The 15236-nt window shown below is 53.1% G+C and overlaps 1 protein-coding gene across 4 annotated transcripts in view; it reads right to left on the bottom strand.

The window, feature by feature from the left end:
* SH3PXD2A (SH3 and PX domains 2A) overlaps nt 1-15236 on the bottom strand; it is a 210767-nt gene that overhangs the window by 46621 nt on the left and 148910 nt on the right. For all 4 annotated transcript variants that reach the window (XM_037497578.2, XM_037497573.2, XM_054690130.1 and 1 more), the window contains one exon: nt 9145-9276. In XM_037497578.2, coding sequence (XP_037353475.1) covers nt 9145-9276 — 132 coding nt within the window. The remainder of the gene's footprint in view (nt 1-9144; nt 9277-15236) is intronic.

Below are 15236 nucleotides of genomic sequence, written 5' to 3'. Positions count from 1 at the left end.
ATGTATCCACTCTCCAGCAATTCAGCCCCAGCCCATGGACTGGCTGAGCTGAGTGCTGGACTAAGTCAGGTAAAACAACTCTTTTGCAGGAAACCAAGTCAGGTGTTTTCCTCCCCTTTCGTGTTCCTCCTGACCCGCCCCTTGGCCTTTCTCCCACCCCAGTGGAAGCGTTAGCAGTGCTGACCCCTGCTCTCCTACTCTGTGGTCTGGGAAATTCTCACAGCGCAGTGCACTGGGCGCTGGCTTTTGCAACAAGTAAAATCCACGTGTGGAGAAAGGCAAACATCAGATTTCCCAAACCGGGATGAACAGTACCTGTTGGAAGTCCACAGCCCACTTTCCAGCTCTGCACCCTGGGCTTCAGTTTTCCCTTGGGAAGACAAAATGCCAACATCTGCCTATCTTCTTAGCAAGAGGCTGCATTAACTGCATGTCATGTTTATATCATAAAATATACTGATTCAGAAAGAGTTCACCTTGATAAAAGTCCAAAATCCCCCAGTGGCATGAGCAGCTCCCCCACCCCAGGTGACCCTGGCCTCCCTGATGGGCCGCCAGCAGGAGTCTAAGAGAACAGGTATGCAGTGCTTAGGAGGCTCCTGAAACACTTGTTGCCTGACCCACAGATCTGAGGGCAGCAGGCGGCAATGCCAATAGGCCAGAGGGCTCTGCCACCACAGCGCCAAAACCCATGCATGCCTCGCTCACTTTATGGCCAGCCCTTGGCAGACTCCAAGCCAGAGTTCGGCTTTCTCTCACCTCCCATAGAGGCTGGGCCACTTCCCCACAAAACCATCCAATAAAAGCTTATGGGAGGCGAATGCATTTTAGCATGAGCCCGAGTGGTGCCTGTCTAAGAAGGGACTTGGAGAGCTGGGACTAAGACAATGAAACAAAACCCCCAATAATTCTACAGAGCATAGTTCAACTGTACATGGAAATGAAATTGGGGGTTATGTGAGCCAGAAGCTTCCCTCCACTTACCCAGATTCAACAGTTTAGCTCCCAGCATGGGGAGCCCCAGCACACACTGGCTCCTACCAGACTTTTCCAGGTGACTGGGTTAACTGGGTGGCACTGGCCATTCCCCCAGAATAAGGCCTGGGGGTCCAGGTCAGCACTGGGAAGCCAGAAAATGAGGTTATGGAATCAGAAAAGATGCTGATAGAGATGAGGGCAGTTACTTTGGGTAAACCCCCACAACCACCAGTGTAATTACTGAAAACCCAACTGCTGAGGGGTGGAATATCACCCGGCCACGGGGTAATCTACAGGAGAACAGAAGGGAGAACTTCTCAACCTGATAGATGATACTCCCCAGAAAGAACCACAGCCCCAGGGTGGAATCTGTTGTGTCAGAGTGGAGCAAATGTGCAGTGAGAGCCACCACTTGCACTGGGGACCAAGGCTGTGTGTGTGTGCATGTGTGCTGGGGAAGGTGGAGGGTCTCCAGTCTTGCCTGCTCCCTGGGTACCTGGGCTGAGGTATGTCTGGGGAGGGGTGTCAGGTCCTGTGTCGGCTATGGTGTAAGATGCCCAGGAGGTGTATGGTGACCTCCATCTAGCACATGCCTGGCACCTCCCAGCCTTTCCCACATCTCTGTAATCACCCCCTGCCCCCATCCAAGCCAACGGGCCTCTGCATGTCCTCTAAGTTCCACTGGTACCTCTTCAGAGAGGTCTTCCCTGGCCACACTCTACCACTTCTTTTGCTTTCGCTGTGCCTGTTTATTTCCCGCATCGCACATTTCAAACTCTAGAATGACACTCCATGTTGATTTTGTGACTGTCTCCCTGCTACATGTGAGCCCTTGGAGGGTGGGACTATGTGGGCCTCCATCACCTCTGGACCCCATCAATTAATACAGAGTTAGTGACGACCCAGCATCTGATGGTGGAGCTCACTGGGGCCTGGGCAGCATGGGATTCACCAGCTCCTTTACTGTTCAAACCCAGAAATGCAGAACTTTGGAGATGCTCATGAACGGACTCAGTGGAAAAGTGTTTGTCCCTCTAGAAGGGAAGGCACCCAGGTGCTCCCAGGAGACTGAGGCTGGGATGAGCAGCTGATCTGCAGTTGGATATGCAAGGTCACCACCAAAACACACTTTCGCTTGGGAATAACTATTCAAGGAAATGGCCTTGGGGGAGTTAGCACATGACAGGGCCACAAAGTCATGTCAGTGACTGGCCTCTCTACCTGCCCAACTTAAGCACATGGAAAGAAGAAATGTGTGTGTGTGGGGGGGGGGGCAGTGTCCACTGCCTCACCAGCCACCTGGCAGCTGGTCTCAGGCAGCACTCAGTGTTGACAAGTCCTTGGATGCCTCCCTGACAAGAGCCTGTGCAGATCTACGACAGCTCAAGGAAAGACTGGTTTCCAGTCCCTCCCTGGACATACCTCCCCCAGCCATCTTCTTCCCTGCAGCCAGGATCACTGGCTCTGAGTACACCTCTCACCCACTTCAGCTGCTCACCCATATTCCATGGCCCTTCCGCTTCATCCATTGCTACCCAGTTTGCACTTTCTTCCTCAGCACATACTTGCTGGGGCAACCCTACACATGGCTTGCTGTCTCCGCCCCAACAGATCCAGCCCTCTGCGTGTCTCTGCACTCATGCGGAAGTGGAATTCTCTCTCTTCTTTGTCTATTTAACCCTCTTATCCTACAAAGCCCAACCCAATGTCTCCAACACCTCCAGGTAGCCCTCCCTGACTATGCTAGTTCCTCAAACCCCAAGGACTTCGATCTGTGTCATCAACAAAGAAGCCCCATGCCAGCAGTGCTGTCCAGTCATGCATGAAACCCCCGATTCCATCAGGGTACTTCTTCTGGTCACTAATGAAAGCCTGACTTCTGCCTCCACCTCTTCTTTCTGTTGGGTTTGGGCAAGGACAGCTGCCCAATGAAGGTTCCAGGACAGGGCACTCTGGTCCCCAGCATGGCCTCCTAGCCTCACTGCCTTACAGTGAGGTTCCTGCTTGCCCCATTCATCTCACCAACCATGAAGGCAGAGAATCCTGAGAGCACACTGAGTGCAACCCAATAGCTGATCAGGTGGGGAAATTGAGACCTCAAGACAGAAAAAGGCCTGCCATGGGCTCCACGGTCAGTCTGGGACAGAGCTGCCTGAGCCCATCTATCCTACTAGTTACTGTCATGTGCTGAGCACTGACTGGCTGCCAAGCACTACACTAAGCACTGAATTTATTTTGAATTTTGCTTATGTACCCACAACCATGGGTTGTGGGTACAACTATCCACATTTTATAGGTAAGGAAGCTGATTCTTTGAGGACCCAAGTAACTTCCCCAGAGTCACCAATAGTAAGTACCACATCAAGATTAAAATCAGGCTTAGTGAAGCTGGAACCCATGTTTTCAATTGTGAGGCATTCTAATTCTGCAATCTCATTCTCAAAACCATCTCTAGTCTGGGCCAAGGGGCCCAGGCTTGGATTAAATGTTTACTTCTGCTCTGGACTTATGCTTTATGGCCCTCTCCCAGTCAGTTTCATGAAGGGGATCACAGTTTTTGTTAAGTAGATAATAGAGACAGTCTTTGGCCACAATGAATTTTGGAATTGCTGATTAGGCTGATATATAGCAGGAACATAAATGGACAGTATGCAAGTAGAAAAGAGCCATCAGTGACCAAGGCTTGCTGATGGTGGGGATAGGATGTCATGGGAATTAGTCACCACATCCAAAAGGTGACTGGTTTACTGGAACCAAACTTTTAAAAGGCACTGGAAGAGAGGAGTATCAGTTCACTTATGTGTAACATAGAATGCAACCAACTTGCCTTTTTAGAGAACAGCCTATTCTATCTTTATTGGGACATCTCTTTTCTGAATTAGTCTGACTTAGTAATCAGGGGGTTCCTTAGTAAGCACATAATCTAAAGAAAAGACATAGAAGATAAAGAAATTTATTGAAGACTTATTAAAGTTTATTTAAAGGAAAGCTATCCTAGTGTCACAGTACAGTCCACCCCTTGAGTATTCAGTATGCTCATATCGATTATTCTGAACTCCATAACGGCAGGACCTAGTGAGTACATATACAATCAGCACAGGGCCTGTGAAAAAGGAGGTATTCATGAACTGTGAAGTACATGAGTGACTAAATGAAAGAATACAATGTATGGTATATTTCTCCCTTATAAAAAGTCTACTTGGTATGCATCACTACCTCCTTTAACTCACGAGGAGACAGAAATCAAGAGATTCTGACTTATAATTATACAGAAGAGCATGAAATCAGAAGCCTAGTAGATTAGGGATAAGAAATAAAAACTTGGGAATATAATAATTAAGGTATTATTAGTGATTTATTATTATTATTAGTGATTCTTTGCTCTCAGGGCAACACACTGCTGCTAAACAAGTAAAATGGATATGCTCAACATGTTTTTGTATACTTCACCCCTCTACATCTCCTTTCTAAAAAACCTGCCCTCCAATAGCCACTGCTGAAGAGGTTGTCTAGGTAACCATGTTTATACCCTTTGACTTCTCCTGGACACAGCTGATTGGCCCAGAGACAGACACCTGACCTCAGGTCTGCCAATCCATTGGCTGGGCAGGGACCAATCAGATTCAAACTTCCAAATTTCAAACCCAAAGAAACAGTGGCCACTGTCAGTTGCTGGTAGTTTTCTCCACTAGGAAGTCACGCAGAGCCTGGCCCTGATAAACCAACAACAGGTGGACAGGCTGCTGTTAAGGGTCAACAGGAGAACATCACAGCTGGGCTTTAAAAACACAGGGCTCAAAAAACAAAAAAACAAACAAACAAAAAAACTGAAAAAGGGCCTCCCCAGTGATGCAGCGGTTGAGCACTGGGTTGCAAGGCTGCCTGCAGCCTCTGCAGCGCCGGTTCGATCCCCGGCCACCTGCAAGGGTCCCACAAAAAAAAAAAAAAAAAAAAAAAAAAACCCCAAAAAACACAGGGCTCAAGAGAGACAGAAACAAGAGCAGCTGCTTTGACTTGTGCTGACTTTCTGGTTCCCAGTCCCTGTGAGGCTGGCGTGTACCTCCCACACTTGGGTTGGTGACATTTTCCTGCAGCCTTTCAATAATCTCTTGAGCAAGTCTGAGTGGATCTGTCTTCTCATAACTGGGATTAAAGCATTGACTTTGGAGGGGACTGAAGATTTCCAAATTCCCCTTGGTTTGGTTTTCTTATCTGTACAATATTTCACCTGGATGGACCAGGGGAGCATGAAATTTCTTGCCACTACAATTCTTTAATTTCAGATTCTGTACCTCAAAGGAAGTATAAGTATCTCCAGTGTATTACAGGTGTGCCAGGAGAGGAGCAGACTCAGAGAAAGAAAGCTGAGGCAGGAAAAAAAAAAAAGAGCATCTGTTGGCTCATCTCCCCAGTTCTTCCCCTAGCCTCCTGAGAAGAAGGGAACAGCCCTGCAAAGTTGGAGGCAGCTTAGATCAACACAGAAATCAGAGCAATTGAGCCATTCCCATTACCACTCTGCCAGAAGTTAAACCAGATTATGCCTGCTGGAGGTGAAGCCAATGTGGTCTTTGAGGCAGAAGAATGTCCTACAAAAAAAACCATCTGGGGAAACTGTCAAGGATGGACGGGATTTCAAGGACAAGACAATAATGGCTGCTGCATGCCCTGCTGTTTGGCAAAGTTAACAGAGGTGCTGCATCTTGCTTCTAGATTTGTTCCTGTTGACAAATCTGGCAGGGCCAGACCCACTGTGTAATCAGAAATGCTTTTCTTGAAGCTACTCAGGAACCACTTTGGGTATCTTTGATTTCTGTCTACCTACATTCCCTGGAATAGGCCTGTCCTCACTGCCAGGTACACACCATTTCCTCAGATCTTCTCAACTGTTATTTGACCCCAAGTTCAAAGAAATAGTTAACAAAATGAATTCCTACCATATAAGCAGGAGGGACAGAGTCAGCCTTCCACGGTGACATCCCAGGGAGCCCTGGGGTCCTCCCCAGCAGCCCATGTCTCTCTCCAGCCCACAGCCACCAGCAAGGGATCCATCAATTCTCCCCTTCCCCCTAAGTCATCTGCAGAGGGGAGCGATCTTAACTGTTGGACTCTAAGGAAATGACCTAACCTCTCAGCCTGTTACTTCAGCCACAAACGTGCCTTCTACCACATGGGGTCATTCTATGATTGCAGTAAAATGATTCATGTGAAGTGTGTGGCCAGCACCTGGTGTTTACTGTTTACTGGCTCTGAACTGCCTTGCAGACATCTCTCTCCAGACCAATGAGATCACAGAGCACTGGAACAACCACACCTCCCAGTCTTTCAGTGGTGGTAGTCCCAGCCAGGGGGCTCTGATGAATAGGCAGAGCCAGAGATGGCTGGGTCCCTCAATGGTTACTGGAGGAACTTGCAGCTCAGCGATAAGGGGTCGCAGGCAGAGTCCTCATTTCAGGTGGGCAAGGCAAGGCCACGGGGTGGAGCTGATGCTAACTGGGGCTGCTGCCCCAACAAGGCTGGTGGAAATGCCTCCACACACCCACCATGTCCCAAGGTCAAAGACATCACAATCGGGTCTTTGTTTTAAGAGTTCAAAAGCCTCACTCACCACTCCTTGCAAAGCCAGCTTGCAGCATGCACAATACACCTCCCCTCCCCCAAAGTCAGTCCGGCTTCCTTAAACTAGGAGCCCCCCTCCCAGGGACTGGCAATTTGGCTCTCTTCCTTTCTCCTTTCCACCCACTTAGTTTCTCTGGTTAAGCTGGTTGAACACTCCAGGCCTCCTGGATTCTGATGCAACAGACAGTGTGGGTTTGCATGTTGAATACAGCACCCCAAAGTCCCTGCTGCTGAGTAGTGGTCCCCATGGAGTGGAAAGGCAGAAAATTCCCAGAGAAATGGAGAAATAGCAGCCAGGGAGGCTCTAGCTACTTGACACCCTTGCAGAGTCTCCCACCATGGAGCTCAGACCTGGGAGAGGATTTAGGAGGTCATCTGCTCCAGCCCCACTCCAGGAGTCACCAGATTATCACCATTTTACAGAGGAGATAACTGAGGCCTAGAGGGATTAGGGACTTGAAGCCACCCAGCCAGTAGGTGGTGGGAAAGAGCAGCTTGCTGGGAGGGTCTGTATACAAACTGGGCTGCTCTGGGGAGTCCCCAGAGCTGTCACCTGAGCCACCTCAAACAGCCATTGAGGATTCCTCCGGACAGGAGGTGTCTTTACACTTTGCCAAGCCTAACACAAAACTCCCACTTTGTCAAGGCTCTTCCTCCCCCACTCCTAGGCAGGACTCCAAGTATTGCTAGGGTCTGGGACGTGAGTTGGGAAGTTTCAGGACATTGGCACTCAGGGAGTCTTAGAGCGGCCTTACTTCTTCCTTTAGTGTGGAGTCTCCTCTTCAGCCATCCTGGTGGGTGACTGGTACCCAGAGACATGGGGGCTCACTCATCTGTAGCTCTAGAGTTATGCACAGCCATGCTGGGACACAAAGGGATGTGAGGGTCCATAAGACAGAATGCCATTTCTGAGCAGTCCTGACCTAAAAGGGAGAAGTGGGCCCATGCTTCTCTGGAACAAGCTCCAAATGTCTCCTTCAGTTGGCTCCTCCAGTTCCATCACTAGAGATCACTTGCCTGAGTTCTTGAGGCACCAACACCTCTGATAATACCAGCTTCCCTGGGGGGGTGAGGAGGTGGAGCTGGTACTGTTGATAAAGGCTGAAGATGAAGGGGTGGCAGAAGCCCAGTGAAGGGTCCCGTCCCGGCCTTATGCTTGGAATATGGCTCCACCAGGAGGAAAGAACCACTACCCACTACCTTGGCAATGACTGCAGGCATAAGGGCAGAGCCTGGCCTCTCTGAGAGGGGAACAGGCTGTGAAGACCTCTGACCCAGGAGGGCGATGGTGCATCACAGCCCCATTGCTGGGGAGCATGGTTTCTGAGCCTCTTGCAGCAGGAGTCTAAGCTTACTTCCCTGGAAGACTAGCTGCATCTCCACAGCTACTTCCTGCCCATAGGCATAGAATCAGGGGGCTAGGAACATCCCCGTTCTGTTCTGCTTTTGACCTCACTTCCCCTCAACCTCTGTGTGCCTTACTCACTCTATCTACAAAGTGGGCCGGCACAGTCATCCTTTGGGTTGCCTGCCTTTCAGTGCTCAAAATATCGGAAGGGAACAACAGAGGGGGGCAGAAGAAGAAACAGGCACCTCCCCTCTGGGAGTGTCCTCGAAAGTCAGCACAGAGAGGTTCTAGTGCACAGGGGCCTTCCCCCTCCCACCACCCCCCCACCCCACGCAAACTGAAACTAAAAACAGCCTGGTGGGCTATGGGCAAACTGCTGGTTAGTGTCTTGTGCCTAAATCCTGACCCAGGCCCTGCAGGGGGCTGAACAGGCCTACACCACAGACCAACAGACTCTGGAGCGCTTCTCTCCACCTGCAGAGACTCCAGCTGTCAAGGGCGTGGAGCACTCAGCGCGAACCAGCACTCCCTGGACAGCCCTCAGTGCAGGCCCAAGCAAGACAAAGCCTTGGCTCCCAGTGATGGGGTGGCTGCTGAAGGACCCACCCTGGGCCCAGGACCTCCCTTTGTCCGGCCCCTGCAGGGCTCTCTTCCCTGGTCCTGGTGGCCTTTGGCTTAGCAGTGGTCAGTTCGCTCACTGCCACAGGCCTGGCTGTTCCTCGGACAACCAGCCGGGGCCTGAGGGCCCTGAAGCCCACAGTGACATCATGGCCTGTCTTCCCCCTCACACAGCTGGGTTCTCCAGCCCTAGGCTAGAGCCTGGCCTAGAATATGGCCCCAAAGTGGGGAACCCTGCAGGGTACCCCCGAGCAGGGAGCTACTTTCCCCATGGGCCTTGGAGGGCACAGGGAACCTGAATAGAGCTGGACAGTTATACCCAAGGCCACCACCTTGGTCTCCTTTCATTAACACAAGTCAGTTAATTACCCCCAGCCGGGGAGACATTCTTCCACCACCAGGCAAACTGCTGGCCTTCAGCCCAAACCAACAGGGGAAAATTCAGCCTCCTCGGCCCTCTCCCCGCCAGATGGAAATAACGTATAGCTGCAGAGGTGGGGGAGGAGGAGGGGAACAAAACCAGCCTTCCGAAGAGCCAGGCCGGAGCTCCCGCGGCCGGCGCGCCCGCTGGCCCGAGCACTCACCGCTCTCGTTCTTCTCGATGACATCCACCACCTCCCCGGCCTGGAGGCTCAGCTCCGAGTTCTCCTGCTTCTTATAGTTGGACACCACCACGTACTGTTCCAGGATCATGGGCTCGGCGTTGGTGTCGGCACCTGGCGAGGGCAGAAAGCACGCGGTGAGCCAGCGGCCGGCCATGGCCCCGCGGCCGGGGCGCCCTCTGTCCATGGGCCTCGGGGGAGGCTGCTCCGTCGCCAGTGCTGCTCTGAGGGGCAGCCCGCAGCCAGGGCTCGCAGTTCGCTGGGCCCGAAGGACAGGCCATATAGCAAGGCCCCACACCGGCCCGCTGACCTGCGGGGTCCGGGGGACATGGGGAGCCGGGGGACAGAGGAGGGGGCAGGGAGGAGAGAGACAGAGATGGAGTCAGAGGCTGAGGAAACGGAGCGGAAAAAGCCTTCTGTGGTGAGTTAGTCACAGCCCGGCTTGAGGGAGTCTGAGGAGAGGCCTGGGGTGGACTTGGTCTCTCCCGACCCCTCAGCCACAGGGGCGTGAGGGGAGGGCCGCAAGCAGGCCGGTGGGCGGCCCATGAGGGCTGAGGCCAGAGCGGAGGAGAGAGAGAAAGGCAAGGCAAGGAGGAGGGCTCCTGCCTCTCCTCCCAACCCCTGTAAACCCAGAGAAAGAAAGTCAGCAGTCCTCCCCTCGGGAGGGAGAGGGAGCGAGCAGCAGAGACCGACTCCACAGCCCGAGCCCAGGCGAGAAGTCAAGAGGGTTTGAGGCCGCCAATCACTGGGGTTTACTGCAACCCTTAAATAGAAACACATGAGACCCATCGAATGAGGAGCCGGGGGTGGAGGCAGGGGAGGGGGAGGAGGGCTGAGTCTGTTTACTTGAAACCCAAGAAGAAAGTCCCAGCGCCAGGGCCAGCGAGCCCAGCTTGCCCCCCCACCAACTTTTCCTCAAGTTCAACTCTGTTCCTGTCCCTCGGGCTCCCCAAGGCACTGCCACCAAGTCCAGCGGCCTGGCACTGAGTCACGAGCCCCGGGCAGACTTGCCCAGCCTCACTCACTGAGGGGCATTGGAATGGGCTGGCTGCTGCCCTCTCTCACACAGAAGCAGACTCAGTCTCCCTCTGCCCTTTGGTGCCAGGGCTGTGAGCTGCAGCCTCCAGCCACACTCTGTTTCCTACAGCCCGAAGGGTCAGAAAGTGGGGCTCAGCAGAGGGAGAGCAGGTGAGTGAGAGGTTCCCAGGAGCGAGCAAGTTTTCTCTAGCTGCTGGACCAGTGCAACATCCATTAAGTGCAACATCCATCCTGAGAGCTCACTGGCTCTCAGGGACTGGACATGCCGCCTACTCCTCTCTGCCTTGCTATCACATCCTCACTGTCACTGGTATAGGGGTGGGAATAAAACCCCCAACACCTGCCCTGCTGGGAGTTGAAAGAAAACACAAACCAGAGGCCTCCTACAGGAAGCCTTCCTAGACTACCCCCAGCCCAAAGGGAATTCCGGGCAAACTTCTTAACGTCTATCTGCCAGCCTATACATCTGCCGTTCTTCTGGAAGGCTGGGGGCTTCAAGAAACCAGCTCGGCTATAGAAAGAGTTGAGAAGGGTGCCCAGGCTCCACATGCCCCCTTCATGTTTTAGCTGGCAGCTGCATTCCTTACACACCTGAGTCTAATGTGGCAAATGTTCTTTGTCAGGCACTCACACTGTCCCATTTCATCCTTACAACACCCTTCTTACCTTCCCATTTCTCAATTTAGAGGCCCAGAAGCTTGCCCCAGCTCAATGGCTGCTATAGAGGGAACCAAATCCAATACTTTAGGTTCATATCCATTTCCCTTTCTATTACAAAACTGCCTCTGAGTCCCATTTCCAGACATCTTATCTTTCTAGCACAACGGTCCTCAACCCGATCCCACGGGATGGCCTGGGAGGCTTTTAGAGAATGCTGATGCCTGGGCCCTACTCCCAGAGATCCAGATTTAATTGGTCTGGGCTATTTTTCATATCTTCCCCTCCCTGTGGTATGCAGGCACAGCCCGGGCTGAGAGGCACTGTTTCCACACTTGGGTCTTTTCACACAGGAGGCTCCATCCAACCTAGGCCAGGGGCAATTAGGTGCAAGAAACACATTGCCCCTGGCCGTTGTCTCCCATGAGGTGAGTATCCTGCAGCCCTGGCTCAGCCCTTTGGAGACCCAGAAGGGCCCCTGTCCCTGCCGAGGCCTGCCACATGGACATGCACATGCACAGCCCCTCCAAAGCCGGGATTGTATTTCAGGCAGAATTGCAACCAACAGCTGGGCCTCCAGGCCAGCCCACTCTGCACTCCACAGATGCGGCCAGCTTCTGCGCCGGCCCCTGCCAGCCGGACAGAGTGGGCAGGGCGCTGACAGAGGCTACCTCCTACTGTGTCCCTGGGGGGACGGTCGGCGCTGCTGCAGCCAAGAGCACTTGTTAAGAGCACCCAGCACAAAAAGGGCCAGCCTCTGCCCTGGAGGACACAAGGGCTCCCTTTCCAGTTAGTGGCAAAGGAATACTCAAGATACAAACACAAGAGAGAAGTTCCCCAGCTGGTAGAGAGCCTCCAGATCCCGAGGGAGCCCAGATTCCATTGCCAGCTCGCAGTGTACCCTCCATTAGTACCCGCTATGAGTCGGGACGATGCCAAGGCCCTAATGGCTGCCTCCCAGGTCTCACAACAGCCGGATGCACTAGGTCCTATGATGGACCCCTTTCACACACAGGCAGGCTGATGCTCATGAGGGTAAGCCATTTCTCTGAGGTCACATGGCTGGGATTGTCCACCCGACACCGTCACGTCCATCCTGAACTTCTGCACTGCACGCAGCCTACAGAGTCCGGGGTCCTGGTCTCCAAGGAAGGTCCCTGCCCCATCATATCCTCAGGCACAGGCGCTGCTTAGCAAAGACAGGTGTGTGGACTCTCACTGACTCTTGCCTTGTCTGCTGACGAGACGCCAGTGCCCAGGTGGCCAGCACTCTCTCATGTGTCCACTGGATGGACAAAATGCTATCCAGGCACGTGCATGGTGGTTGCGTGGTTTGTTTGGAGCCAATGTGGATAAGCCAGGCAGTGTCTTACCTCTGAAGTTTGGGAAAACCAGACTATTAAACTCTGGAAGGGAAAGAGGGGAGTTGGGGAAATGGAGGCAGCGGGGAGCATGGAGCTACAGATTTGTGGCCAGAAGCTGCTACACAGAACAAACAGGGTGCTAGGGAGTGAAGAGACATCAGCTTATTTTAATCCAAGCCAAAGAAATCTGAGGCAATATTTCAAAGAGGGGAAAAATCCACATACCCTCGCCCCCACCCCCGCCCCTTGGAAAATTGGCCAGAGCTTTCAAGACTCTAGGACAGGAAAAAGTTAAAGAAAAAAAAAAAAACAAGGAACGGACTCCACGCATTCCTGAGCACAGAAGACAGGCGGCAGCACTTCTTGGAGGCTACTTGAAGGCTGTGGGCTGGACAGATGGACACAGGTACTCTGTCCTTGCTGCACCCCCGCCCTCCCCAGCACACACAGGCTTGCAGCAGCTCACTCTCGCTGGCGTCTGCTCTTAGGGTGTTTCCTGCCCAGTGCTGCCCGGGCAGGCGTGAGTTGGGAGCAGGTATCCAGATGAGAAACCGCTCGGCAGGCGGGCCGCTGGGTGATGTCATCCCGCAGAGGCCGCTCTGGATCCCCTCCCAGCCAGAGCCTGGAAAATTGGGGGCTGGAGGAGTCAGCTGAGGGAGCGGGTGAGGGAGTGGAAGGAGCCTCTGGTCTTCAGATGGGAAGGGTTTGGCAGAGGCATGGAGAAGGGGTGTACCCGGTTCTAGAGAGCAGGGCCCTCCCGGGTTGGAAGGGAACTATGAGAGAGACTCATTCAAGGATGGTCCCCCTTGTGCCTTACTCAGAATCCCCCACTGGTTCTGCTGGGGTTCTGGTAGTTTCTGGGAGCCACCCTTGCCTCACATCTGCATTCCTCCAATTACCGCCTGGATGGACCTCTGGCTCCTGCCTGATCCTGGCTGCCAACTTAAGGCTTTTGTCAAGTAAGTCCCTGTTCTACCACCTTCAGTGGGTCCCCATCACCTGTGGAATGAAAGCCAAATTCAAGCTCAGTCTTTCTTGCCAATCTGAGTTCCCCACAGTCCCTGACAGACAACCCCCCTGTTCCAGGCAACATTCACAATTCAACACACATGTAGCACGTGCCCACTGTGTGCCAACCACAGTGCCCCCTGCAGTTTTCTAAGCCTTTTCCTTAGCTGTTTCCCTTGCCAACCCCTATCTACCCAGTCATCCCTGCGCCTCCAGTAGTGCAGCCACAGCTCCTGCTTCTGTCCTCTGCTGAATTTCTGGTGGGTGCTGCGCCCCAATGTACATTTTAGACAAGAGTATCACTAGTAAGAGTAGAGAAGCGAGGGCTGGAGCCACAAGACATGGCATGGGAAACACAATTGCCTTCGATTCATGATGTGAAAACATATAATTTGAGCCTGAGGGACCGAGGTCCAGTCCCTGCTTTGCTCATACTAGCTCTGTGACCCTGGAGAGGACACTTAACCTCTCTGAGCTTCAGCTCCCTCATCTGTGGACAGGAGCAATAACAGTAGCAACTGCATGGGGTTGTTCATGCTTGGAATGAGGTGACAGGCTTAATACCCTATGTAAAGTGTAGACAGTTTAAAAAGCACACTGGAAATGGGAGATTTGGGGAGGAGCAAGAGAGGTTCAGGTTCCTCTGTAACCTCAGAGCCTCCAGGCAGCTCAGAGGAAGGGCCGCAGGCAGCAGGAGAAGGGCAGCTCTGTCCCTGTACACGTCTCTCTCAGACCCCACCGGCAACCGGCACTTGACAAGCTGGTGCGCTCCTTGGGCACACTCTGGGGTGATGCCAGACCAAGCAACTCAAGGACCCCAATCTACAAGCATCTCCAGCATCAGTCCTGTCTCCTTGAACCCTCCAACATTCCAGATGGGGAAACCAAGACCGAGGGAGAAACCATGACTTGCCATACTCTAGCCTCTGGCTGCTTTCCCCTGGCCCGGACTGCCTCCCTTCAGCCACTCACTCCAAACAGCTGAACCCATCCTGAGACATCAAGTCTTCTGGTGAACCCTGTCCTGGGCTTTCCATGTTCTACATGACACCCCCTCCCTCTGCTGAATTTCTGGTGGGTGCTGCTCCCCAATGTATATTTTGGACAAGAGTATCACCAGTAAGAGTAGAGAAGCAAGGGCTGGTGCCACAGGACTTGGCATCTCCTCCTAGTCCCTCCAGTCCCTCAAACTGGTTCCTCCTTCCAGGCCAGACCAGCCTGCTGGCCTCTCCATGGGCCCTGGGGAAACCAGGCTATGTTTGGTGAATAAAATGTATTGTCGTGGGCCAAGTGGGCGCTGGCTCACTGGCTCGTGGAGAGAGGAAAAATGGAGAGGCGCCCAGTGATCAGCTCAGGCCCAGGCCCTCAGCACAGTCAAGACTCGATGCCAACAGCAAGGGGCTTAGTTCAGCTAAGGGGTCCTCATGCCTGCTGCTTTCTCCTCTGGTCCCTGCCCAGGATGTCCACCCGCCCACGGCTCTGAACCCTGGGGCTGACCCAGCCCTCCACCCTGACTCTTTTGCCTTATCTTCCAACCTCCAAACCTAATTGGCTGCTCTCAGATTTAGGCTGAGGAGGAGGTAGCAGAAATGGAGGGGCTCCAGAAACAGGGGGGTTCCTAGAAGACCCTTCTGAAATTCCCAGGCTGTTGTCCACCACCATCTCCCTCTAGCAAGTGAAACCCTACTGTCGGGGCTTTTCCGCCATAGTCCAAAAAGTCAAAGGCTAAAGGCCAGTCCCTACCACCTGGCTCTGTCCAGACACAGACCCATGTTGCTGAGGGCCATCCTAGGCCAGCAGCCTGGAAAGCCCCCTGAGGCCACAGGCAACTCCCAGCTCTGGACCTTGGGGACTAGATATACTCTGACAGAGTCTCAGGACTCCCCATCTTGTGTCTCAGCCCCCCAATGAGGCTCACTGGAGACCAGGCTCCTATGTTAGAGGCTTCAGCTCTTGTTCTCAGTCCAGCTGCCGGAAGCAGGATTAATAATCTCTGACCTGCTCATC

Source organism: Talpa occidentalis, unplaced genomic scaffold (genome assembly GCF_014898055.3).
Source record: "Talpa occidentalis isolate TD23 unplaced genomic scaffold, MPIMG_talOcc4v2.1 talOcc4.8, whole genome shotgun sequence".
Lineage (NCBI taxonomy): Eukaryota > Metazoa > Chordata > Mammalia > Eulipotyphla > Talpidae > Talpa > Talpa occidentalis.
The sequence above is the reverse complement of the archived record's forward strand: the minus strand, read 5'-3'. Positions and strand labels throughout refer to the sequence as shown.